Source organism: Balaenoptera ricei, chromosome 2 (genome assembly GCF_028023285.1).
Source record: "Balaenoptera ricei isolate mBalRic1 chromosome 2, mBalRic1.hap2, whole genome shotgun sequence".
NCBI lineage: Eukaryota > Metazoa > Chordata > Mammalia > Artiodactyla > Balaenopteridae > Balaenoptera > Balaenoptera ricei.
This window is the reverse complement of record NC_082640.1, coordinates 163,941,233-163,969,058: the sequence shown is the minus strand read 5'-3', so window position 1 is coordinate 163,969,058 and position 27,826 is coordinate 163,941,233. Positions and strand designations below refer to the sequence as shown.

Below are 27,826 nucleotides of genomic sequence, written 5' to 3'. Positions count from 1 at the left end.
TAGAGAAAGCCCTCGCACAGAAACAAAGACCCAACACAGCCAAAAATAAATAAATTAATTAATTAATTTTAAAAAAAAATAGTAACATTAGCATTTCACAGTGCTTTACAGTTTATAAAGCACCTCCATTTTTTTTATCCCATTTGTTCCCAACATGAAAATGCCTGAAGTAAGTATTATTATTTGATGAAAAAACGGAGGCTAAGAGCATTCACATGGCTTGCTAAGAGTCTTGCAGCTGGTAATGAATGAGTCTAGGCAAGACTCAAACGCTGGACTTGTGCTTCCAAAGTCAACCCTCCTCTCATCTTCCATGTTGACCCTAAAACCCTCACTTGATCTTGCTCATCATGGGACCACACAGTATTCTCAAAGCTAGGAAAAAGGGAATTTTTAGGCCCAATGCCATGACCTAAATTTGCCTAGTTATGGACAGAGTGATTTATCCCCACCTGAGAAATCAGGAAGGACACCAAAACAAGAGCCTGAGAAGCACAGAGGCAGGAAAAATGAGAACAGGGGTAAAAAAAGTATAGTGAGTGAAAAAGAGGACAATACAAAAGAAAAACCAGAAGAGAAATTGTGATTGCATAACAGATAGCAGAAAAGACAGTGAGACAGGACAAAATAAGCATATATTTTTTTTTAAAAGAAGCAACAACAAACACATTATCCTAAAGCCTGCAGGTGCCAGCAATTCAAATAAACATATAGCAATTAACAGAATTAACACAGCCTTAAATAGCTTGGCTCACCAGATGTGGACTCCTATCAGGGTTCTATAAAATGTAAAGTTATTACAGATTAAACCATTAATCATCTGTTCAGAGACTATCTCTGGCTGCAAAATCCCATTCGGTTTTAAATGGCTAATAATCACAAAGGGATGTGGATTGTAATGTGCACAATGATGTTCTACCCAATCCTTTTTCCTTTAAGTGTTCCACTCTCCCCGTTCTCCTGCTTTCCTTCCTCCCCACTAGAGATGACATGAGAAAAGAAAGGTAGGATAGACCAGTCGGTCTCAGAGTTCTCAGCAGCAGGTGAGCTTCTCCATGGGCAATGGAGAGGCAAATGGAGAACCAACATGCCAGTGGAGAAGTAACAGATTGAGGGGAAAGGAAGATGGTGTAGAAAGAACCAAGTCAAACAACACAGAAGACGCCAACACATAGGAGGATATTGTGATGGGCTTTAGTCAGCTCCCTGGTCCTCATAATAGAGACACTATCCATGCAACTCAGCCTTGATTTGGCTTTCCTCTACTGCACTTTGCTTCATCCAACAATAGTAGCTCAGTAATGTCAAGGACAGAGGAAGGGAGAAATAAATGTTCTGACAAGGAGGGTCATTGGAAACTGAAATGGGAGTTAGAAGGAAGCACTTTTCTGCAGAAGCCTGATGATTGAGACAGGCACTCTCCTGGTCCAGTGCTAAAGCCAATGGACCAGACTTCCCAACTCTTCCTCATCTCCCTAGGACAAAAAGATAAATCAGGTAGAAGTAGTAGATGGACTAACTTCAGTTCTCAAGGAATTTAAAGCCTGACAGACAAGCTGTCAATCTATGTCATTCTACTACTTCAGATCCTTCAATGGTTCTCCATTACCTGAAGTCCAAGGGTAGAGTGTGACATAAAGCTCTCTATGACCTGGCCCCTACCTAACTTTTCAGAACTCCTGATCTTATATTTTGTGCCCTGACAAACTGGCAAACTGTTTGTAAGTTCCTCACCCAGACACCACGACGTGCCCTGTCTCTGGGCCCTTGCTCATGCTGCCCCATCACCCCAGAGCACCACTTCTTCCCTGTTCATTTCTATCCATCTTCAAGCCTCCCTCGGGCATCATCTCCTCCACAGCGTTTTCCTGAACCCCGTGATATACTAAGTCCTTCTCCTCAGCAGCCCCACCTCACCTGTGAATGCCTCTTTTTTTGCGCATTAACTGCTTTTCCTTGAAATTATATTTGTGTGTTCCCCACTAACTGTGAGGTCCTCTGAGGCAAGAACTGTGTCTGATTCATCTTTGTGTCTTAGCACAGTCCTTGGCATACTGTATTTTTTCAGCATATACCTGTGGATCTAAATTCCGCCAGATTTTAGAGCTCCATGAGGTTCGCTCAGTAATGAATTAATTAATTTATTTGTTCCAGACATGCTTATTGAGTGTATTATTTTATGCCAGGAACTCTTCTAGGTGCTGGGGAAACACCTGTAACAGATGAGGCCTTTGTCCTCAGGGAGCTTACATTTTCGTAGAAGGGAGATTGACAGTTGTCAAATAAACCAGTGTCCAAAGGAAACAGACTAGGTAATGACTGAGGGTGGGTAGGATGGGTTATCCCTATTTCAGTGAAGATGAGAGAATTTTAGTAAGGCAAACCTCAGAATAAAGTTGTTTTTTCCCCCAGATAGTGATTTGGTAATATGGGAAATACAAACATACACATGTGCTAATGTATATTCACTTACGCTTATATTTATTTCATAAACTGTTTTATAAGAATGATTACATGATCCTTAATCATAATTATTGTAGCAAAACATCATTGTATATTTATGTATGGTTTCACTTTTACGTATATTATTTTATTTGTTCTTAAGAACACAACAGAGGTCTTATTATCTCCATGTTATGGGTTAGTAAACTGAGGCTCAAATAAGATCGGTGGCTTATTCCAGGCCATATAGCCAGTAATAAAGCTGGTATTCCCAATCAGGTTTTCTGATTTTAAACCCAGTATTCTTTTCATTTATACTATGATGCCTCCTCAAAGCCTTTTCAATCCCGTTCTTCTCAGAGTGGGTTCCAACCCATTTCTTTTAGTCTTGCTGGGCCTTTTTATGTAATACTTCACTCATACCAGATAGCTGGGAGGTTCCTAAAAGATTCAACTATTGCCATGTCAGGATGTTCTTTAATGATCCCAAGAAAGTCACATTGTCAATAGTGCCTAAGAGCATTTATCTAAAAGCTATTTTTTAAACTTACAAACATGTGATTTCATTTGGCAAATATTTATTGAGCGCCCACTAGGTGCTAAGAACAATTCTAAGAGCTGGGGACACAACAAGAACAAAAATATGACAGACATGTTAAAACACAAAACCATGAAGAGGAACAAGGTGGGGATTTTTGTGATGCTTGAGTGTACACAAATATTGAATTGATAACTAGGGCATGCAGAGTACTTCAATGATTGGATGATAACGTGGACCCTCTCTGTCACGCTTTTACTCTGGTATCAAGTTAGGAGCTGTGCACACAGGTGAAATCCACAATCACTTTGACTCAAGAGTGGAGCCAGCAATATCACAAAAACAAACAACCCAATCCAAAAATGGGCAGAAGACGTAAATAGACATTTCTCCAAAGAAGATGTACAGATGGCCAAAAACTACATGAAAAGATGCTCAACATCACAAATCATTAGAGGAATGAAAATCAAAACCACAATGAGGTATCACCTCACACCAGTCAGAATGGCCATCATCAAAAAATCTATAAACAATAAATGCGGCAGAGGGTGTGGAGAAAAGGGAACCCTCTACACTGTTGGTGGGAATGTAAATTGATACAGCCACTATGGAGAACAGTATGGAGGTTCCTTAAAAAACTAAAAATAGAACAACCATATGACCCAGCAATCCCACTACTGGGCATATACCCTGAGAAAACCATAATTCAAAAAGAGACATGTACCAAAATGTTCACTACAGCTCTATTTACAATAGCCAGAATGTGGAAGCAGCCGAAGTGTCCATCAACAGATGAATGGATAAAGAAGATGTGGCACATATATACAATGGAATATTACTCAGCCATAAAAGGGAATGAAATTGAGTTATTTGTAGTGAGGTGGATGGACCTAGAATCTGTCATACATAGTGAAGTAAGTCAGAAAGAGAAAAACAAATACCGTATACTAACACATATATATGGAATCTAAAAAAAAAAAAATGGTTCTGAATAACCTACGGGCAGGACAGGAATAAAGACGCAGGCGTAGAGAATGGACTTGAGGACACGGGGAGGGGGAAGGGTAAGCTGGGAAGAAGTGAGAGAGTGGCATGGACATATATACACCATCAAATGTAAAACAGATAGCTAGTGGGAAGCAGCCCCACAGCACAGGGAGATCAGCTCGGTGCTTTGTGATCACCTAGAGGGGTGGGTTAAGGAGGGTGGGAGGGAGACACAGGAGGGAGGAGATATGGGGATATATGTATACATATAGCTGATTCACTTTGTTGTACAGCAGAAACTAACACAACATTGTAAAGCATTTATACTCCAATAAAGATGTGATAGATAGATAGATAGATAAAAGAGTGGAGCCAGAACTTAACTTTCAGGTATGAAGTAACTGTAGTTCCAAAGATAAAAACTATTTTGTGTCACACACAAAGTATCAACAATCTGGAAGAGAAATCCCATAGGGTCTTCACCATGTCCCCATTTTGAAAAAAATGAAACATAAAAGCACCCAGCTCAGCTTAAGGCCGCTTAGAGCCACAAATGGCCAGAGGTGACAGAAAAAGAAAGAAAGAGATAGAGAAGCGAAGAAAAAGTTGTAAAATAACTGCTGACTGTTCTAAGGGGAAATAGTTAAAGTGGGTAAGTGGGATTTATCAAGGAGGGAAGTCCCAACATAGCTGGAAGCTTTTACTGTTTACGAAATTGTCAAAGAGAAATGCCAGGAACAAGAGGAGAATTTCCTAGACTTTCCCACAGAAAAGTGAATTGTAATGATTAAATGGAAAGAAAGACTATGCCAGGATTTCATTAACCTCAAAGCTATCTGTTTAAAGCACTCAGACAAATGAGAAGTTCTCCCAACTCCCTTAGAAAGACCATACTATATACATAAAGGAGAGATGGTGCAAAAGTTTATATTAAGTTCTTGTTTCGCCTACCACTTCCTTCACTGTTTTGGACTTTCTTTCTTCTAACTTGATCTGGATTTAAATTCTGCTTAGCTGCTAGCTAAGATATGTGCATATTTTTATTACTATTACTGTTATTTCTGTCATTGACACTGGTTTTCAGAACTGTCTTTAATTTTTAAGCTATTAAGTGCCACTTTTCACAGACTTTTGAAGCTGTCTGCTCTCCACCTGGACAGTGTAGTATGTGAGTACGTGTGTGTGTGTGTGTGTGTGTGTGTGTGTGCAGATTTTACTTACTTTAGGTTCTGCATGGATAAAATCATCAGAAATATCCATGTTTTTATGAGGCTTGTTTCAAAATATTCAGGGGCATCCTTCCTGATTGATAGATTTGCAGTTGGGAAATTGCTCCTTTGTCTCAAAATACATAAAGGAGAGATGGTTCAACATAATTGTGTGCAGGGGAAAATTTGTCCTACAGTCCACCCCTAGATCCAGTCCAGGAGAAACTCCAGGCTCAGGGCTGTTTCACGACAAAAATGGACCAGCTCTCCACAGCAATCAATGCCTCATTCATTCCTGAGCTACAAATGTGGAACAAGAATGCTCCTATCTATTTCTGATGAGAATGCAATTCCAATGGAGTGTGATTTAACGGTGTTTAAGAATCTTTCAGGGTTCATTAGACAGAGTAGTTTATACCGTTATTCTTTTCAAATAGGAGTAAATCCCAGGGAAGAAGTGCGCTATGTCTACTGCAATTCCGTCAGGAATGACCTGTGGAGTCCCTGTAGCCAGCAGAAGCCTAGGTAATGTCCAGCAGAGAGAAGAAAACTCTCTAAGACTTTTCTCCTGTCATTTTTCCTTCAGACCAAAAACAATACAAAGCTATAATTGGATTTTTCCCTCCTTTGTCATGTCTCTCCTTCCTCCCCCTTTCTCTCAATGTACACATGGTTTATTGCAGCAAGGCCCAGCTCAAATATCAGTTCTTCTCCAATGCTGACTCCCACCTAAAGTGTATCTGTTTCCTCAGCTCAATTAGATCACTTCATCTGTGGCACTGAACACATAGTGTCCTGAGCTATAATTGTTCCCTTACAGATCTCATCTCTCTTCCCAGATTATAAAGTCTTCAAACACGGAGACCGTGGTTTGCAAAGAGCCATTAAGGTTAGTTACAGCACAAACAAGGTACCCAATGATTATTTGATAAATGTCTCCATTCAATAAATAATTATTATGTACCTGCTCTATGCCAGGTATAACAGACGCAACTCCTGTCTAGACACAGCTCACAGCCGAGTGGCGTGAGTGAATGCATGCATGTGCGATGCCATCTCATATGTAACTGATGTGCAACAGATTTCAAATAACCATAATAAGAATAAAACATGTGCCCTGAGAGGAGGCTCATAACATGTCACAAGGGATCTTTATCTACAAGAAAGAACACTGTTAGCTTCTCAAGGAATTTCCACAGGGAAATGGTATAGCTATCTTAGGCAATCAAGCTTAGTTTAGATTAAACAAAAAAGTGCAGTGCACTGCTCTGATGACACTGTGTGCTGAAAGAACTCCAGCAAATCAAGTCTGATTCTTTTTGCCTCAACAATTGACCTTAGAGATTGAACTTACACTTGACTGAAGCTCCTTTGCTCTCAGACAGAGGTCTCAACACATTAGCTACAACAGTAATAAATGAGTAATGGTAAAGCCCCACTGCTTTCTCACAGCTGCTAGTTCTCAGGGAGGAAAAAAAAAGGAAAAACGAGTCTTCTGGGCCTTAATATTATATCCTGAGAATTTTCCTTCATCTCGAATAATGAGACTCTTGGGAACACCAATCTTAGCAAAGGTAAAATAATACATATGTTATGTTTTAGACAAGACACACAACCACAAATTGAGCCACTTTTAGCTAAGGCTTCCCTACTTGCCAAGTCAAAAATACAAAATCAAACTTCACACAGGTCTAGTTCCTTGTGATTTCAAAGTCCTTTCATCTGAGTTATTTCATTTAATTTATAAAGCACAGCTACCTGTGGATCAGGTTCCTCATTAGTTAGATGAGGAAACAGAACCACAGGGTACTTAAGTGGCGAACCCTAGGTCCTGCAACCAGCTTAAACTGGGATCAAAACCTAGGGCCTCTACTTTTAAGTCCAGAGTCTTTTCTGCTACAACCTATGGCCTCACAGAATAGATTAGAGGACAGATCCAGTCACTGAACTGAAAATTTCATTTGTTCTTAGACAGTCAGTGCATTAAACGGAATGGGTGAACCTTACCTCTTTAAGGCAGCCCATGAAGTTGTTGCTGACGGGTGAGCCTGGCAAGTCAGCGGTACTTGGGCTTCCTCCCACATAGAAGAAGTCATCTGAGCCCAGCATGGTGTAGTCCTCTTGAGTGTAGCCCGTCGTGGTAAGGATGCCATCCACAGAGATTGTCACCTGGTGGAGGGACATAGGGACAAAAAAAAAATCCCAACAATGACCTTACAGTCCTATCAAAATCCAGGGGCTTCCCCTACCTGTGGCATCACTTTCATTAAGATTTGGGTGAGGTATTCTTTCTAATTTGGATTGATTTTGGTAATGTGCAGCCAAGTTCCATTTTCTGGTCTGCCTCCCTGTGGCCCAAGCCTCCAGTGTTTCCCTGCAGACTCCTGGGAGAGTTTTTCGGAACCGCCAAGCTGAACAACTCGCTCTACCCATTGCCCTCTTCACTCAGTCAGGCTAGAAAATGGAACTATCCTCAGACGTCTCAGTTCATTGGTAAAATGATCATTTACTTTTGAAAGACTGTAATTTACAGTGGTCGTGAGAAACAGCAAAGGAGATGTTTGACAATGGGGTTTGTTAGGGGGTTGGTCTTTGGTTGTTGATGGTTTTTTTCTTTTTTCTTTTCTTTTTCTTTTTTTATTTGTTTCTTTTTGGGCTCACACCACGCGGACAAACATGCATTCAGGGAGGGAAGGAAAAGGGTCTTGATTTTGATGAGTCATGGGTGATACATGCCACGGACTACCCAGGACACCAACCCCTGTCCTCCCTTGTCTGCCATCACCACCAGCCAGAGAAGAAATGATCCAAACCAAAAAAGGCAACGCTAACAAAAAGAAAGGAATGATGAGGCATAATAGCCAAAATAATAACAATGCCCACAGGAAATAAACAGCACCCATACACCCAACATCCATGAAAGGAGCGGAGGGCACAGAGAAGAGATGGGGCCTCAAAGCGTGCACGCACCGTACACTGACACACCCATGCGAAAATCATCTGGAGCCAAGAGAGAAGGCAGAAGAATAAAAGGGAGGGAAGTGGGACAAGGGTAAGGAGCGCTAAAGAAGAGAATCAAAATCCACTTCACACTTACATGCACTAAACCAACTGAAAAACAAGATGGGAGTGAAAAGAAGAAAACACACTCAAAACTGAAGGGTAGTCTTTCCCCTGCCTGCCACCTCCCTTACTAACAAAAAAAGAAAAGAAAAAGTCCAAACCCAACCCCAAAATATATGAAGGGTGAGAGGAGCATGAAGAAGCGTGGAGACAAAAAAGAGAGAGAGGAGAACGTGGAGTGGGGTTGATGACTGGTAGGTTGTTAGTACTGAGGAGGAAAATGAGGGAACAGATTCTGATGCCCATGGGGAAATTCACGAGACAGGAACATGCCATGCAGAGTTTGTACGGAGAACACAAATTGGCACAGCTCCCTTTGGCCAAGGTGGGAAGTAAGGTGAAAGGAGGGAAAGGAAGAATACAGGAAGTCGAGTACTTTCCTCCCCAGATCACCTGTGGCAGCCGTGGCCACACAAAAGGGAAAGAAAAAAGGGATTCGGGAGTGGGGAAGGGGGAAAAGAAAGGAGGACGAGTGAGGGGTAGGAAGACACGGAGAGAAGAAAGTCCTCAATAGAAATCTCTGTTGTCCCTAGTCTGTAACTTGGAACTTGCAAAATAAGAAAACAAAACAAAACGAATTTAGCTCAACAAAGAACATTTCTTTAAAAAAAACTTTTTTTTAGGAAAAAAAAATTACAAAGTAGAGAAAAGGAAAACTGTCCCAACCAAACTCATCCAAATAGTGTCAGGACAGGTGCATCCCCTTCCATTTTCTTCTTAAAGAAAAAGAAAGGCTTGTATTTAATTCAACAAAAAATTTTAAAAGAAGAAACAACTCTAAAGAGGATAAAAGGGGGGTTTGGGGAGGAAAAGGGGGGCAACACACGGCAAACCCAAAAAAAGAGACAATAAGAATGATATCTACCAGACAATGTAGTTTGTTTACCATAGCGTGTCCGATGCCTGAGTGCTTTGCGGAAAAGGGGGAAGAAAGGAAATTAAAAATTGTGAACAGAACGATTGTTAATTAAAAGAACTAAAAACAAAGATGAGTCGTTAGGGTGTTAGTACATTAGTCGGTTAGTAAAATGACACATTGCATGAATGATCTTGTGTTAGTTTTTCAAAAAAAAGGCACCCGACACAGAAAAAGAGAGTGGGGGAAGACAATGAGACCAAGACTCTATGGAAAACCTTGGCACCTGGGGCACAGCCAGGAAAGGAGCTGCAGCCCACCTTGTCGTTGTAACGCCCCTCTTCTCCCAGATACCACTCAGACCAGACCTCACCCCAGTCAGAATTAGCATCATACTTACTTTCCAAGAGCTGTTCTGAAAGAACACCGCCCCGCTCCCTTCCCACCCTCTAGCACAAACACAATCCACCTGTCCTGAAAGAAAAGACCCCCAAGGTTTATCGTTCCACACGTAGATAAATAGAGAGAGCTGAAATAACCAATACTTTGGGGATTGTTTTTTTCACATCTGACTCTGATTACATGCATGGACAATCATGATTTTCTCCTAGGACAAAAACATCTTAAAACAGTTACAGGAAGGCTACATGTGTAGTTTACTCTGGGTTGCCATGGGTAATTTAAAGATCCACAACCCCCTTGATTTTGTGTGGATTTGTGCAGCAGGAGGGCAACTTTCTCCTCTTTCCTGTTCTCTCAGGTTAAAATAACTGTGTCGTTAGAATGCCTCAAAATAGTTGGAGTCTCCTTCACTACAGTAGCCAATACTGTTACTTTGTTTACCTTGCCAGAATGTCTCCTGTTAGAATCACCCTCCCCTCATTCCTCTTTAAGAATGCTTTTCAAGCTTGTAAGCAATTTCGTGCATGGGTAGCAGAGAGGACTGGCAGGTTACGCATGATTAGAGAAGCCCCACAATTAGTCTTTTCTTCGCTGTTTTCAAACGTTAAATTGCCAACACACCCTGAGCTGGGAGGCTGGAAGGCTAGAAGATGCGTAACCCCAGTTTTGTGTTTGCGGTTTGACTAAAGTGGCATATAAAGGTAAAGCACTTCCTGTGATGGCCATGACCTTGGACTCAGGTCCTGGTTATAATTTAGAACAGATAATCCACCTTCCCTCCATTAATCAGTACCCCCAATAAAGTACCTGACCTTGGCCTGACTTGGCCCAAAAGCAGAACCGTAGCAGATGACCAAAAAGGAAGAAAGGGGGAAAGTTCTGCTCCATCTGGTAAGGAAACCCCAAGTAAGCTTTCCTCAGCTGAATCTTTACCACAGAAGCCATTTAACCTTACCAAAAGAGTAGGCGAGACTGCCATCAGCTTATTGTTAAATATTTATGAAGTGATTTACAGTTTAACTGAAATAGAAAGGGGCTTCCCACCCCTTCAAATGTATCCTAGGGAACTCAAAAAGATGTTATAAATGTACTTTTAATGGGAAAAATAATAATCTTAGCTGACTCAGGGTTGAAAGGATTGTATTTGCAAAATCAACTCTGCTTTTCTGAGATTTTTTCCTCTTTCAACAAATTGCATTTGGATGCAGCATTCAGTCCAGATTCCGATGAGGTCCAATTTTAGGTGCGCTTTCTCTACAAGATTCATACTCCTTCTGCCGAGAAATGCCCCCAACACCCTAGGGCCTCAGTAGCCTTGTCTTGAGAGCTCTACTTAGCTGCATCCATGGGGACAGACAGAGGCAGTCACCTTTGAAAGAATACTCAGCATGTAAATCATGTGCATGTCCCAGCGAGTCTAGCACCCAGACAGACCATGGATGAGCTCATAATCCTTCTGGAACATAACGGGCTTTGCATATTTAGCCACCACACGTGGAGGATTGTAATCACCATCTCACAAATGACAACTGTGGTGTGGAAAGGTTAAATGCTTTGTCCAAGGGCACAGAGAGGAGTCGGGTCTTAGAACTTGGAAGAGAAACCCTACAGTGTTGCCTTACCTCTGCTTGTTCAGACTAACTCAGCACAACCAATATTTGAATTACAGTTTGGTTCATCCCCATTTCAGTGTAAAGGACTGAATTAGGGCCCAACTCTATTTTAGAAAAGTGCTTTTAGTGGAAATGCAAGTGAGCCTTTTCCGGCTAATTGGAATCATTCTAGAACGGCAAAGAAGCATGTGGGGTGGGAGAGAGAGAGAGAGAGAAACAGATTGGCTGGTGAGAACCACAACCTGATTCCGCTCCCCAGTACGTGAAAATCCCCCCTTAGCTGACTAATGCCAGAAGGGTATGACTGTGCAACTGCCAGTCAAAACCGACAAAAGGTCATATTCTACTTTTTGGTCTCGTCTCTGCTACTCAAACCTTTCAAGCCCTTATATGTTAGCAAATGAAAACTTGATGTGGGCTCTCTTGGTAGCTGAGGGGGGCCCTCCTGTAAGTACAGGTGGGGAATGACAAAAGGAAACGTCAGCAACAGGATTCTTCGGCCTTGCAGGAAAAACACAGAATGGTGATTCAAAAATGTTCGACCCGTGTGTTTGAGGACGACGGGGGATTCTAACTCTTAGGATATTGGCAGCTTCATCACAGATAGAACAGAATCTCCAGCCATGGGGCTTCCTTGACATGCTTAAGTGTGGAAATGGGTATTTCGAATATTGTGTGTTTCCAATGTGGAGGAGCCTTCTCCATTTACGGAGCGTTATTAAGGAGTTACACTTTTATCAAACAGAAAACACAGGCAAACACCTGTCAGTTCTCATGCTTTCATGTTTACATTAGAAGGCATTAAATCAATCACACTGCAGAAGCAAATTTGATAAGTACCTTCTGGAAATTTACATAATGCTTTCTGATTTAATAAAGGATGAATGCTGTCCAACTGGGTTTAATGACAAATTCACAAGTAGAAAAACCAAGTGAAAACAGAACCTGGAAAAGGCAGTCTCAGAACAGACCTTGACTTTTACAGGAAGTGTTTTTAATTTTTTCCTGATGTGGGCTGGCGAGGTATTATTATTGTTGTTATTGTTATCACTATTATTAGTTATGAAACGGAAAACAACTTCACTGTGCTAAGGCTTTCTGAGAGCGTTGTCACCTGACGGAGTTGCCTGCTTAGAATCAGCAAGCGATGGGAGTTCTCAAGCACGGACAGAACCAGGAAAGGTTGCTCCAAAGTTGACTTTTTTATGTGGGTCCTTCCACTTTCCAGGCCTCCTAGTCAACTGAAGAGTGTCAGAGGTAGAGACAGGGGCAATAAAGTATACCACAACACCAAGGAACAGAGAAACAAAGGAATTCAGAAAGATCCCAGCTAATTCACTCCAAGGCTAGAGGTTAACACAACAACCCAACAGAAAGAATAAAAGTGGACGAGGGGTTGGTAAATTAAAAGGAAGAGAAAAAGAAAGACTTTTTCTGGAAGGAATTAAAATTATGGCATCATGGCAATGGCTAACTTAATTAAAAAGAAAAACATATATTCAAAGAATGAGGAAAATCTACCAAGCTGCAGAAACAAAACGCTCTCCCTAATTGATTTAACAATAATACAATATTCAAAGGTAATCAAGAAAATGATAAAAAGCAAAGCAAAACAAAAGGAAAGTATTTATAACTTTTATCTATACAACTGAATTTTTTTCTTAAATAACAAGCACAAATGGAAAATTGAAGTAAGAGAAGAAACATATTCTAATAATTATCCCTGTGAAATTGTAAAGGCTGGGAGAAAGTTTGACTTCGACAAATCCAAACCCATAGGGTATCTCCACCCCTCTCCATGTGACCTAACCCACCACCTACTTCACAAACTTCCTCCCCAGCCACCTAAGAGGAGCCTCTGGGCACTCTCTCCCCTCAGCCATTACCTGCCGGAGGTTGCGTGTCACTTTGACATCATGCCAGGCGTTGTCATTGAATTTTCCATTCACTGGCTCCACAATGGCCTCAAAGGCCCCAGACCCCAGGTTAATGACCAAGGAGACTGCGCCATCCTTCAGAGCCAGGTTGACGTAGTCAGCCGACTTGCCCGTGTGCAGGATGAGCCCATTCCGCTGCCAGGTCTTAAAGGACAGGGTGATTTCATCACTGCTGCTCTGGATTGGGTTCTGAGACAGGTCGTAGCACAGGTACTCTGAGCCTCGGAAAGTGGCCACATTCTCCTCTCGAGCTACAGAGAAAGAAAAGGGGAAAGCAGTCAACACTTGACTGGCATGAGCCAGGTCTATGCAAATACCAAACAGAACACACACACACACACACACACACACACACACACACACACACAGGGCAGTGTCCCTGCCACAGGCCTCATACCAGCACAACACTCCCTCCAACTCTTCCACAAGACTTGTATCTAAGTACCAGGGAAACTAGCAGAGAAGGTAACTGCAGAGAAATTATATGTCCACACAGGAGTAGAAGACTAACACGATGGTGAAGGAAAGCTTGCTATATTTCCTTCAAATTTTCTCAGAGAAAAACCTAAAGGGAAATTTCATGCAAAGTGGTAAAGTGAGGTTTACTTGCTTTTGCATCAATATTGGCTTTTAAATGCTTGTAGAAGAGCTGGTTTAGAATGGATAATTAACAGTTCTGACGAAGGGTTCTTTAGCTCTAGGTACCTTTTATTGAACAATAACTAAAAATCAATTAGCCTGAAAGATTTGGCTCTAATTTCCGTCCATCAGTAACCCAGCTAACTTTGGTTTCCATGGTAGAGTCCCGTGCCCAGTGGAACGTGACTGGGTTTTTAAATAGGAGGTTGGACCTGAGGAAATGATTGAGCAGATGAGGAAAAGGGAACAGAATGGAATTTGGTAATACGTTTTGATAAGACAGCAATACTTCCCTTAGAGTCAAAGGGACCTCTGCCCTGGAGGTCTCCTGTTTGAGATGGCCTGGTCTGACCATCCTATGGAACATCTCTCTCCATAGGACCAGGGGTCCACAGAGCCAACATGGCATTCCACTGGGACTCATGCTCTCTTTCAAGACCATATTCGAGACCCTGGGGTCCTGTAATTCCCTACCCAAAGAGCCCCAAGTCTGTTTCCAGGGGTTGTGCAGTCCTCCTCCCTGGATCCGTTTTCTGAAGGCAAATCATGCTATCAGTGTGCATACCTCAAGGTCTGAGGGACCCCTGGGGGACTGTTTGCACAGGTTTGGACAGAGCTTTGCCATGTGGGTCGAGGCATCCACGTGCATTTATACCAGACCTCTGTGATATAGGATGGAGCCGAATGTGGGCACAGGAAGGGGAAAGGCCACAGGCTGAGGACCAGAGGGGCTGGCTCTCCCTGTGTTGCTATTTCCCAATGCAGAACTCCTAGGAATCCAAAAACTCTAAATGTGAACCTGACTTAACCAGGTAGTGTCAAAGGTCTATTTTCCAAGGTTAAGAGGATAGAATGTATTTTATTTAATTATTTGTTGATTTGATTTATAACGTAGACACTCAGCATGTACACCTCCATTTGTCCTCTTGTCAGGCAGCCTCATTTAGAGAGTGGCCTACTTCATATCAGCGTTAGGTCAAAAGCACCTCCTCAATGAAAAGAAATGGGCGACAATACAAGTTTAGATAGGCAGCTTCCCTTTAAAGAGGGGTGGCAGGGTCTACAAAGTAAGGTTGAGGGGACTCTACTTTCCCTTCTAGACCTACACTTCCGCCTTCGTCACCAAAGCTAGTCCACATTAATTCATATCCTTATCGACCATCATAGCCCTTGGTAAGTTCCCTAAGTAAAATCAAACAAGTATTTTCTCATCATGAGGTAAAGGAGTCACTCTTACAATGTGAAGAGATGACCACCCAATATATACTGTTGAATTCATTGTAGCATCACATCATTAAAACATGAGCCTTAACTTCACACTCCAGAGAGTTAGAAGATATTAAGTGTGTCCTATATCTTCCAGAGGGCCTCAAGGATGTGTGTACACCTACACATTTCTGTTTGTACACACACTGGTATAAGCAAAAGGGACTTGTCCACCTCTAGGGGACCAGTGTTGTTTACACATATAAGTAGCGAGTACTACTCAGCACATAACCCGTGCCAGATGCATTTTACCAAAATTACTTCCTCCAAAATCACAGAGCAGAAATTTGGCACTATCTGTATGTTTGAAACGGGTCCATCCATGCAATCCCCTACTGCCCTATTTTCATGATCTCTCATTTCTGAAGAAATGGTTTTGTTAAAATTCAATTGGACAAGCTCTTGTTCAGTAGACTGGACGTAACCCTGATTTAGAGCAGAAGATAGCAAATCAAATTCAGTTATCACCGCTAAGCTCTTTTCCTAACAATGCAAATGTACACACAGCCAACTACTATGCCTGTCCTTGGCACCCCACATGGTATATCAGTGGGAGTCTTCTATAAACATTTATGTTATACCTTGTGTGCCTAGTGAACTGAGATAAATGAGCAAGGAAAGGAGTGCCTCTAAAGAGAAGCCTCAATTAATCATCGAGTACCCTTCGAAGCAGGAAGGGCCTGACACAGAACAGCAAGGCACCAGGATATTATTTAATGTGCTATGCAGTGCTTAATATTTTTATATAATTAGACTAAAGAGTCTATCGCAATAATAAATTTTAGAGCTATAAAGGATTTTAGAGATTGCCTGATTTAACACCCTTATTTTATTAAGGAAGAAACTGATGACTAGAAATAAGTGAGTTGCCCAAGACCAGACAGTTAGTTCTACCCTGGACTTCTACTGCCTCTGGACTTTTCTCTAAATATCAGTTACCTTTCCTTTTGCCCATCATTCTGGATATAGCGCATGCTCCTACTCTGCTTCTCAAAGGGCATGAATGATTCCACTGAACCATGTATTGACTTACAAACCATCACAAACCTTGAATAAACAGAGCCAGAGACCTATTCCTCCTGCCCCATGTAAATCACACTTACTCACCAAAAGAAATGTTTCCCTTCCCTGCATCCCCCCACCCCGAATCAGTGTGTTTAAAATAAAAGAACTTGTTTTATGTGGAAGGCCATAGAAGAAAAATGACATCATTAAGAGAAGAGGCCCTAGTTATTACCTTAAAATGTATATCTCAGAAATAACTAATTTTCTTGTCAACTGCATTACTATGAACTTTCATCAAATTTTTAACTGTGGTCATTTTTAAGTCTTTTGTCATTTACAGACAGTTCTGGGTGTACTCTGATGCTTTTGCAAATATGTTCCTATAAAAGGGTTTCATCTTTAAGAAATTCATGGAAAAGACTCTGACAAGTACAGGTTTCTGGTAACTGACTGTACTGCTGAACTGAATGAATAAGCATTTTCAGAACTCTAATGAAAAACTGATGAATTCATAAAAGTGCTAACAAAAGATCAAGATAAAAAAAAATTAATTACATGGGACTGAGTGAACTGATGAGGATGAGTATAATTTTTGTGACTTTCTGTCTGAATTAAAAAAAAAAAAATCCAACAAGGACTCAGAGGCAAAGAATATACAAATCAATTTTCACTGCAAAGTAAAGGAGCTGTTACAGTGGAGGATTACTGGACTGAATGTCAATATTATGACATAGTATGAGTGTGTTTCATGTTTGGTAATTGCAATCTTTGTTGCTTTTGTTGTGGTCATCCATGTACAATGCTTGGTGTCAGTCTATTTATCTCTTGTAAAAATAAAATACAGTGTGTGTGTGTGTGAAAAAAAAAAAAAAGCAAACAAAAAGGAAAATAAATAAATAAATAAATAAATTCCAAAAAAAAAAAAGAGAAGAGGCTACCACAGTAAATAAATAAGAAATAAAACCAATGTGAGGAAAAAAGTCTATGTAAATAACATGCATACTTATGCTAATATCCATGCAAATTCATCAATGAAGATTTTATGTAGCCTTGAGAGTACATTCCTTTGCAAATATCTAATGAAAACTGCTGCAAAAGTTCACAACCTTCCCAATCTCTTCATTCAATGATGAATTTTCCCAGTTTACCCTTTCCCTGGGCTGGAGAAAAACACCAGAGCAGTGTCACCCCAGATGCTGGCTGTCTCCTTCACATGTCAACAAACAATAGACCACCGAAAGCTACTCTCTGAATCGTATTCTAGATAAGCAAAATCGTATCATTTTTAATTCATGGGATACTTTCCTCCTGATTGTTACAGGAAGGAGAGGCATTGGCAGTGCATGACCCAGTCTTTAAAAGAGCAAATAAGGGGCTTGCAAGAAGAAAGAGAGAGGACCTTGAAGAAATTCTTCCTTTGTATACTCTCACAACTGACATTTTTCTCCTAAGATCCCAATCTGTCTTAATTTCCTTCCAGTGGCTAAAGCTCGAGCATTTTCTTATCACCTTGAAAATCATACCAAGTTGATAGTGAACATAACTAAAAGGTGCAAAACCAAATAGTGACAAACACATTTCTAAGCCCATTCAATTCTCCAAACTCTCCATTAGAAAAATGTAAGACTGCCCCAAATCTGTTTTCTATACTGAGTGTTTACACTGAGAAGGAGGTTGAAGAGACAATTCAGTCACCTTGTATGTATTCAGGCTAAATAGGTAGAGAAAATGAATGTAGGGGATTATGTAACACAGTACACAACAGCTTAGCATAAAGCTACAGCTTGGCAAGAGGGTAGGCACTGACATGGCTAATGGACTGTTTAGATTCATTTAGATTATATCACCCCGAAGTTTACAATTAATTGCATAAGTGTTAAAATAAAAATGTTACTCTCACTGCACGAAAAGCAGAGCTCAACCCTGTATGACAACAAAACATTTACCCATTATTTGTAAGTGTCCAATTGATTAAACACTAGATGCAATCAAGATAAGTATAACTCAAGGTTTTGAATCAGTTTGTATAAGACATATAAAGCACTGATCTTTCAAATGGCTTGTTAATCCAAGTACTGATATATACATCGCATTAACAAGCATTTACTCAGTCCTATTTTCCACTCTCTCCCAAAAAACATCCAACTACTGATTTATGTAATAATTCTATTTCTCTGAGAAATTCTAAAACAGATTAAAATATTCTGTGTCATTTTTTTATTACTATACAACCTAAGAAGTATGAAGAAATGCATATCACTGTTGAATTGGGCCTGTGGTCCTCATAGCTTGGTGTCTTAGGCTGTGAGATCAAGAAATTTGGACCTTACTCTGAAGGTTCTGAGGAACGACTGCATAATTTTACTGAGAGGATGGAGGGTCAGATTTGTATTTTTAAAATACAAGATTATGCAGCCCAACTTCTGCTGGGTTGAGAGTGAAGTGGAAAGAAATGAGAGCTGAAGGCAGAGAGCCCAGTTAAAAGAAGAGAACACATATGAACCACTTTTCCAGGGGGTGCCTGAAACTGGTTCAACCTGAATGTTGATATAACCCAGTGAGATCTGCATTTCATTGGGCAAGAATGGAGGCAAAAGTTCCTAGAAGAGACAACCTAAGGAACTGAGAGGCAGAAATTCTGGAAAACCAGAGACCATAGGATACTTAAGATCCAAATGCAGCCAAGGAAAACCAAGGGCCAGAGGTAAAAATTGAGGACAAGGACACAGCACTTGGCATGAAAGGGCTCAGGTGAGAACAGGTCAGGAATGGGTAAAGAAGGATTCTATTCACAGCTTTTAAAATATCATATATTTCCAAATGCTCAAATGCTTTCTTAATTGTTGTTCGTATTCAGTCAACACTCTGTGAGGTCACTTTGCTATGATTATATTAATGTAAGGAAGAGGGGCACACAGTTTACATAGGGCATCCAAGGAGCTTGGAAGCATTTAGGCCAGTTCCAAAACCTTAGCCCACTGATTCTCAGTCCATTGCTTTTGCCACCACATCACACCACCTCGCCAGGAACTCAAATTCTCAGGGAATAGGTACCTAGGACCCTGTATCTGACATCCTGCAACTGCATGAAGTTCCATGTGTCAAAAGGAGAAACCACTGACAATGACAGGTAAGAGCCCACTTGGGCAACAGGAGCCCACGCAGGGGGAATCAGGGAGTGGGGCTGGCTCTATTCCAAAATGTCCTAGTAGCAGGTTGGAAAAAGTCAAACTGAGATCACACTCTTCACCGTCATCAGAGAGAGAGCCCGAGAAATGGAATTTTTAGGTACACCTTAGCAGAGCCTATTAAAATGCCAACCCCTCTGGAGTGGCTGTACGCACTGGTCCTGAGCAGAACACCTGCGGTTCTCTAGAAAGGGAGGGGGGAGCCAGCTTCTGAGGATGCGCCCCAGAGACAGAGGCAAAACTGTTCTCATCTTTGAATCCTTTGTCCTTCAACTGGCCTCCGCAGCAGCACGGTACTTTAGTCTGCACCAATGCAAAGATAACCTTGGCTGGCCATCCTGGCCGGCCCACCCTGGAGCTAATGAGGCACAAAAACACGAGCTACTGCTGCCCTCCCTGCCAGACAAAGGGATGTCCTACGGTCCTGGGGCTGGCCCGCTGACTCCCTTCCTCTGATCCACAAACTCAGCGGGGACAGCGCTGTCCCTCCCCCGTTGGTGCAGCTGCAATGTGAGGTTTCAGGTTCTTCAGTTGTAAACTAACGTATCACCCAATTCTACGCGGGCAAAGAAGCCATGATGATGATGGAAGAAGTGCAAGCCCAAGGCAAGGGGTACACAAAGCAGAAATAAACTTTTTGAGAAGGCCACAGTTCCACAGTTGTTCTACTCATTCCTACAGGGGCCGCATATCCACTCAATTCTGAAAGTCGCCTTGAGCTACAACACCAATTTGGGTTGTTTGCTGGCAAAGGAACAAGTTAAGGCAAATGTGAGTTTGTTCTTGCACAATTCTGTTTTCTTTCCATGCAACCTGCTAAGAATGCAACATCCAGAACAACAATTTCCACCTCCAAAGGCTTCTTACAAGTTATAGGTAGACAAGACACCCAAGTTAGCTGTTGAGCTGTGAGATTATCGTATTTGCAAAAATGAGGGAAAAACAGAAATCTTTTTACTACAGGGAATTCTATTATACATCACCTAAGGACATTTCCAGCTAGAATTAGGGAAGGAACACACTGAGTAAAAAAGGAAAAAGACTGCACAAGTGACTACCCTCTTGCTTCTTCCTGTCCCATTTCCCTTACAATGTATTTTAGGGCCAAACAAAGCATTTGAATAGATCAAACTGCAGAGCCATCCCCCAAGGAGAAACAATGAACCTTTCCATGCCACATCCCATCATACAGGTATTTTAAAAGCAGAGTGTACCAGCAGACAGCAAATTGTGTCATTATGAGCAATCCTGCACTACAAAAGAAAACACACAGGAAATCTGACCTCCTAAGGCCATTTCCAACCCTTATCCTCAGACTCTGTAGGAAAGATGCAGCAGAGAAATAAATGGACTTTTCCACGCTGCCTTGGTCACTCACTAGTCGGCAGATGCTTCTTGAAAGTGATGAGAAAGAAAATAGTAAATCAAGTTGGCACTTGGAAAAAAAACAGCCAGCATCCTGGCGAGGGAAGCTGCCTCGAGTCTACAAAAGAATGGCCTGGAAAATCATGCTTCACTGAAATCACTAGAAAGCTAATGGTATCCTAAAGACTGCATTGCTCTCAATTGTATTACAATAAAAGTTAAATTTTCTGTTCATTCATTTAAGGAATAAGTATTTCCAGGTGCCTACTATGCACCAGGTTATGTGTCCAGTGTTGAATGCACTTGAACCACCCAAGAACACGGTGAGTAGGAATAATTAGCCGACATTTTACGGAAGAAGAGAAATTATAAATCTAAAAAAACTCGAATGCTTACTAAGCGCCAAATCCTGACATGGACTCACGTTAAACAGGGCATCCTCCTGTAGCTCAGAGTGTAGTGGAAATGTGGACTTGATTACATGGAATTTAATAATAAGGCTTTGAATTGTACAGACCTAGGTTTGATATCCGGCTCTGGAACTTACCTAACTCTATGGAACCTTAGCTTATTACTTAACTTCTCTAATAGCTAGTTTCCTAATCTATAGAATGACCATCACCATAGTACATATTTCATAGAGTCACTGTGAGACATGAATCAGATAAAGTTCCTGGCCCAGTTCCCAGCCACAGACATGTTAGCTGTTGCTGTTGTTGTTGAGAATGCACATATAAACAAGTGATTACAAGTGTAGTAAATGTTTCATAGGTGATATGGGCACACAGAAGAAGGAATAACTGACCCTGGGTGTTAGGGAAGGCTCCATCCAGGAGGTCAAACTTAATCTGGGTCTTGAAGTATGAGTAAGAGTTCACCATACAAAAGGAGGGATGAAGTTCTAGTTAAAATAAACAATGTATTCACTGGTGTGATCATTAGAAAAGCACGGGGTGTCCAGGGGATGGTGAGAAGTTCAATGTGGCTAAAGTAGCAGGCATGTGAAGCTCAAGATGCAGGTTGGGGTCTTATGTGTCATATTCTTGGGGCTCTGGGGATGGAGAACCAGCATAGGAGAACTTCGGCCTGTGAGTGGCACAATTATACTTGTATTGTATCAGGGGTCCAATGGGTGGACTAATGGCTAGAGAGGTAAAGAGGAATCCAGGAGACATCTCCAAGGTGGAATGGAGATCGCTAAGAAACCCTGGCCTGAGGCAACCGTGCTACATCTGCCTGCCTGCCCACTTATAATAATTTATGCAATATGTTGTACATTTTATTTCCGACAACCACCAAATCTATACGAGTCAAACTGTAATTATGCTTCTTTGACTATCGGCTTCTCATTTTAATTGTGGGTCAGTCAATCAGACAATCGTTAAACACAATTGCTGCACTCTTATCATGTAGAGGGAATTCCATTTCCCTGTACCCGTGACTTCAGGAAAGCATTTCCTCCCCCACCCTCCAGAAGGGGGTCATTTGGAGTAACACTTTGACCTTCTCTCATTTACTCATTCACCCACTCCAATGAAAGAAGTAATTCACCTCCCTGGCGATATAATAAGGGTCTGACACGCAGAGGTCCACGTTTCTTATTTAGGTAATCACTGTTTCCATATGACTTGCCTTTCTCTTCCCTTCAGCTCTGCCCTTCCTATAAGGATTGTGAGTTCTCCTATAGGCTCCCCCATGCAGTGAAACCTATCAGAGTAGCCTCTGCCCCTACGTAAGAAGGCCTTTGGTTTTCTAGCTCTTCTGCCTACGGCTGGGTGGCTGAGTTTAATTCAGGGGGAAAATTACCAGGAAGCCCAGTAGGACTGCAGATCAAAGCCACATTCTCTAACGCAGCTCCACCAGCAACAGAACTGATATCTGGATCCTTAATCTGACTGCCAGTTTGAGTCTTGTGTCTGTTCCTCAATTAATTCAGAACGCATGGTTGTCAGTGGTCACCTCAGACAACCAGTCCTTGGACTGTTTTCACTCTGATTGGGACGATAACAGACGTACCTGAAACTACATGAGGTCAATTATAAGTAAATATATCAATTATATCAATAATTTTAAAGCCAGCTTTGCGCCACAGTGTTACTAAAACACATTTCTTGAAGTTACACCAAGGATACGGATGACTAGAATGGTGAAAATGTAACCAGGGTCGCCTTCCTGAAGATAAGTTTTAGACTGAGTTTTGATGTTTTTGAATAAAAAATTATAGAAAATACACACATCCGCAAACCGATATAACCTTTCACCTGTGGCCCAGTCCAGAAAGAATAACCTGCATGTTTATTTTTCTTCAACCAGCATCTTTTATCAAAGTTACAAAACAACTAAGGCAATTGTACTGGAGTACCTAATGGCTCATTGTGAGACTATATTCTATAGAGTGGATGAGGACAAAAAAATTCACTAGGAACACAGAGCAGGAGAAGAGAGGAGAAGACTGCGATTTTGATAAAAACAAAATTAATAATAATGAAAAATATCTACAGTGATCCTGGAGCAGGATCCACTGAAATCATCTGATTTCAGATAATCATCTGAAATGATTTTTTTTTTTTACAGTGGCACATACACTGACCCTAATTGCTACCTAAATTAAATACTCACTGTATTCACACATACTGTTCAGAAAGGAATATAAATGTCATAAAAGGTTCACAGAATTTGGTAAAACTTGAACAGATATTAAGATATTTAGAAGCAATACACAGATTTTTAAACGCATATAGACTTTTAAAATATTTATTTCTGTAAAATTTCTCTTTTCATCTGAGATGAAAACAAGTAAAAACTCCTTCATAACTAATCATCACTGTAGCATCAGAAGAGACCTTGGAAGATGACCTAATATACTTCTTACCTCAAAAAACCTACATCTAAATCATCTTGCTGGTGAAACTCTCCATCTTTAAGTATCCAAAGAAAACAAGATAATTTGGTGTTATGTGAAACTTCCTACAGACATTTCTGGAGCTCAAATGGTTCCTGGTCCCAAAAGAGGAAAGCATATTGAGAGACTGCCAAGCTTCATTTGGGTGATCAACAGGGAAGTATAAGGTGTTAAAGATTTTTGCCAAATATTTCCTTCATTCAGCACAGAATACACAGAGAATAATGAGTATAAACTGTGGGTAGCTAATAAACCTTACCTCCACTAATTTATACACACACACACACACACACATAATGATCACTAATCATTATACATTACAGTGCTATTCATATGTAACAAGATTGGAAAAAAATCTACCCATCAATTTCAGGTAGTGTTTACTTCTGGGGAGGGAGAGAAGAAATGGAACCAGGGAGATATTCAAACACGACTAAGTCTTTATAAAAGGATATAAGGCAAAAATGGCAAAACACTGAGATTTGTTCAATATGGGCAATAACTAAGCCAATGTTTACAATATCCTCTACTACAGGTTTATACTCTTTTATGTTTGAAATTTAGCGTTCATTTTTAAAAAGTTAAATCCCTGCAGATGATTCTGATAAAATACCTAATCACCAAATAAATCTTGAACAGTTCTCTAGTTACTTTACACGTAGATGTCAACTCCTTGACCATATCTTGCGAGCAGCAATTTTTCATACCTTTTCAAAATCTCCCACGTACCCCAAAGTGTGTTAAATAAAGACCGAATTGAATTGAAATGAAGTTGAATTGATCGCAGTGATGCTCAAGTAACCGGTTCTCCTCCTGCCTTCCCCACTCCTTCTGGAGACCCACCGCTCAGTACCTCAGCATCCCAGAGTTCAGCCTGGCTTCATGGGGGGAAAGAGGAGAAATGCTGATGGAAGTGAGGGAAGAGAAGACACCTGCGTTTGCTGCCGTGTGAAAGCTCCACAGCAAATGCTGAGAGCGGGAGAAGGCTGGCTGGGGTCTGGGGGGGTGTGACAAGCTTCTGCACAAGCCTCCCAATAGCAGAATAAAATCATCCCAGTTCTTTAAGAAAATCCCCACTGGGAAACCTGAATCTGTGCCCATCCCTCTGGCCTTCCCTGGCAGCAGGCAGCCCAGCCCTCCTTTGTTAGCACTGAGGGCTCTAGCCTGCAAGTCTAGACAGAGTGGCTGGTTAAAAGGCCCTGGAGTCAATGCCTGGACAAGATCAATAAGGCTTTTTATGACACAATGAAAACTTTCCATTTTGTTAAATGCGGCTAATCTACCATTTCTGTGGTACCCTTAAAGCTTTCAGTGCTGAGCACTCAAGCCAGGGTGATTAAAACCCTGTTCAGAGACACAACTGGGGAACTGGGCCAATGCAGAGGTACAAATCCCAGAGACGTGGGCTGCGTCTTCTTTTATGGTGAGGTATGCATTTCCTTTACCTCCCACAGAAATAAGCGTGCCAGTGAGATGGGGCTGATTCTGACAAAAATTAAAACCGCCCCATTCCAGGGCTCTCAAGAAGGGACTGATGGTGCCCACGGTCCAACGTAATTAAACAAAGGGGTCTGAACCTGGGGGTGGATGAGGATGGGGTATGCTAAAAGGGAGTAGAGAGGGAAAGTTCTCTAAAACGGAAGCAGACTTACAAATCAGTGACTTAATTTAAGAAGCCTTAAATAAAGGAGAAAATCCTCAGTGATTGCAAATTCAATTATAGAACTAAACAGAACTAGAATAAAGTGTTTATTTCATTTTCATCATTTCTTTACCTCAAACTATTAGCAGAGTTTTTTAACAGAAGATTTTTTGTGCCATAGTATAAAAAGGACAGGAAATGAACGTTTATTGAACGTGTATTATGCTCTGGCTTTAATCTAGAGAGGGTCTGAATAAACAAACACTATACACGAAGTATTTGACAAGAATTAACCAAGACTTGTCTTGGTGATTTGAGCTACAAGAATTCAAAATACTAACCACCAGAACCAATGTATTATTAATAGAAATAACATACATGTGTTCATATGTTATCTGAAAGGAGAGCTTTTTTTATTAGGATACTTGGTATGTTTCTTATTTAACTCTCACAAAAGCCCTGTGACATAAAGTTTTACTAGACCCATTTCACAGATGATAAAACTGGCATTCACAAGGGGTGAAATACATGTACAACACCACGGCTAGTAAGAAGCAGATTCAAAATACACACCAAGGTCAACCTCTAAACACTGTATGCTTTCCATTAGAACAGGCTGCCTCCTACTGAGGGTTGGGTATCTTTTGCAAAGACCTCTGTCAACAGTATTTCTGTGGGAGATGAACTATTAATTTAAACACACACATGCACACGCACGCGTGCGCACGTGCACACACATACACTTGCATAGCATGTCATATTTTCCAAACTGCTTTCACATACGTTATCTAATTTTGTAAAGCGTCCTTCTGCAGCTTTTATAGGAACCTCTATCTGCTCAACAAGGGTAGATTTTCAGCAAACATTTAGATATATTAACCACATATGCTGGATATGAATATAGACCATTAGAACGATGGAGAAAATTGTAAGAATTCTCTACATTTGCAACACTGCAAATATATAACTGCTAAAAAAATCCTTAATTATGAGAGCATAAAAAGGAAATCCCCTTCTGATGCACTGAATCTAAAATGGCAACCCACCTTCTAAGTCAGATAATTCACAAACCATCACTCCAGCAAGCTCACTGAAGCTCCAGGGCCATACAGCTGGACCCTGAGTTATAACACCAATGGGTACAGTCAGAAGTATGTTCAAGGCTTGCAGAGGGGGAAAAATTATTTGACTTGTTTTTAGAAAGAGCACACAAAACTGAGATATAAGACTCTCTGAAATAGTTATTCAAATTGGTTTAGCTTTTTGGGTAGCCATTTACGATGAATATTTATAGTTCCTATGATGTCGATAAAACTAAAATCCTAACCCTCTCCAGAAATTAGGTAGCAGGTAAGATTTCTCAATGATATTTTTATCCATGGGTTAAGATAAAATAAGGAATGATTTGGATATCCAGCTATGATATGAAGATGTTGCATAGGCGATCCCAGACTTAGAGAGGTTATGATATTTGCACATTATCACCAGCTGGTCAAGGTTTCTGACCACACTTTGTAGGTGAATGAATCAGAACAAAGAAAAGCATGGAGACTTAGGACATAGAAAAACACCATCCAAGACTTAAGAAAATAAGCAGAACCGCTGGCTCATTCCTGCCAGTTATGGTGGCATCCCCAAACAGATATCAGCAAAGATGCATCTGGATACGGTGGCAGCTGAAGTCTGAGAGGAAGTTGACTGAATCTCACTGTCTGATTTAAAGGCCCAGAAATGTGGTTTTATCTCTCTCCAGGAGTGATCCTATAATGAGAGATTGACTACACCAACTAAAATCAACATGTGACTGAGGTAGACAGCAGAATATCATTATCATGATTTACAATGAAAAATTACCATCAAAAAATCCTATAGTCCACAGATTTGGAATTAACCATTGGTTCCCAAACAATGGTCTCAGTTAAAGTTTTTACCAATCTATAGAACAATCAGGAAAATAAGAAAAATGCTGTACATTCTTTAATAAAAGCTAAACGTATGCAATACTCACTCATGCAACACACATCTGTGTAGGACCTACTCTATACAACACTGTGGTAGGCACTGGGAAGATAGCACTTTCATTCTATTCCTTTCTCATCTTGGAACTTCCTGTCTTTTATAAAGTAATGATGATGACAGATGAAATTTGGTAATGTCATCAACTGGCAAAATAAAAAGTAGTCAATCCTATTTTGCTCCTTCCCTTTTCTGTAAAAATGTTACTTGTCAAAAAAATTCAAAAGTTTGAAGAACCACTGAACCGGAGAATCTTTTCCAGGTGTGCTGTCAGTCAGATGTTGACCAAAATGTGGCATTCTCCTGAAAAGGGGTTTACCAGGTGTTTCAGATAGGGTACCCAACCATCCCAATTTGCCTGGGACCGAAAGAGTCCCAGGACATGGGACTTTCAGTAATAAAAGGGAAACAATCCCTGGGAAACCAGGATGGTTGTTAACTCTACATGGGTCACATGTCAGGAAGTAAAAAAATAAAGCAGATCAAATAAAAACTCTCAATTACCTAGAATTCAAGGGAAAAAGAGGCTTGAATTAGTTGGATGCTTTTGTTAGGGATGAATGCCCAGCCATTTCAAACTTGACATTCCGGTTTTTGAAGAACAAATGATCACGTTAACACTACAAGTAATGTATTCATTGCTGTGGTATATTATATTCTAGAACTTCAAACTAAAGTCACCCTAAGAATAACCTGG

At 40.9% G+C, this 27,826-nt stretch overlaps 1 protein-coding gene across 7 annotated transcripts in view; it reads right to left on the bottom strand.

The window, feature by feature from the left end:
* NRXN3 (neurexin 3) overlaps positions 1-27,826 on the bottom strand; it is a 1,690,724-nt gene that overhangs the window by 1,181,563 nt on the left and 481,335 nt on the right. For all 7 annotated transcript variants that reach the window (XM_059914768.1, XM_059914763.1, XM_059914764.1 and 4 more), the window contains 2 exons: positions 13,056-13,357; positions 7,183-7,344 (listed from right to left, as the gene is read on the bottom strand). In XM_059914768.1, coding sequence (XP_059770751.1) covers positions 7,183-7,344; positions 13,056-13,357 — 464 coding nt within the window. The remainder of the gene's footprint in view (positions 1-7,182; positions 7,345-13,055; positions 13,358-27,826) is intronic.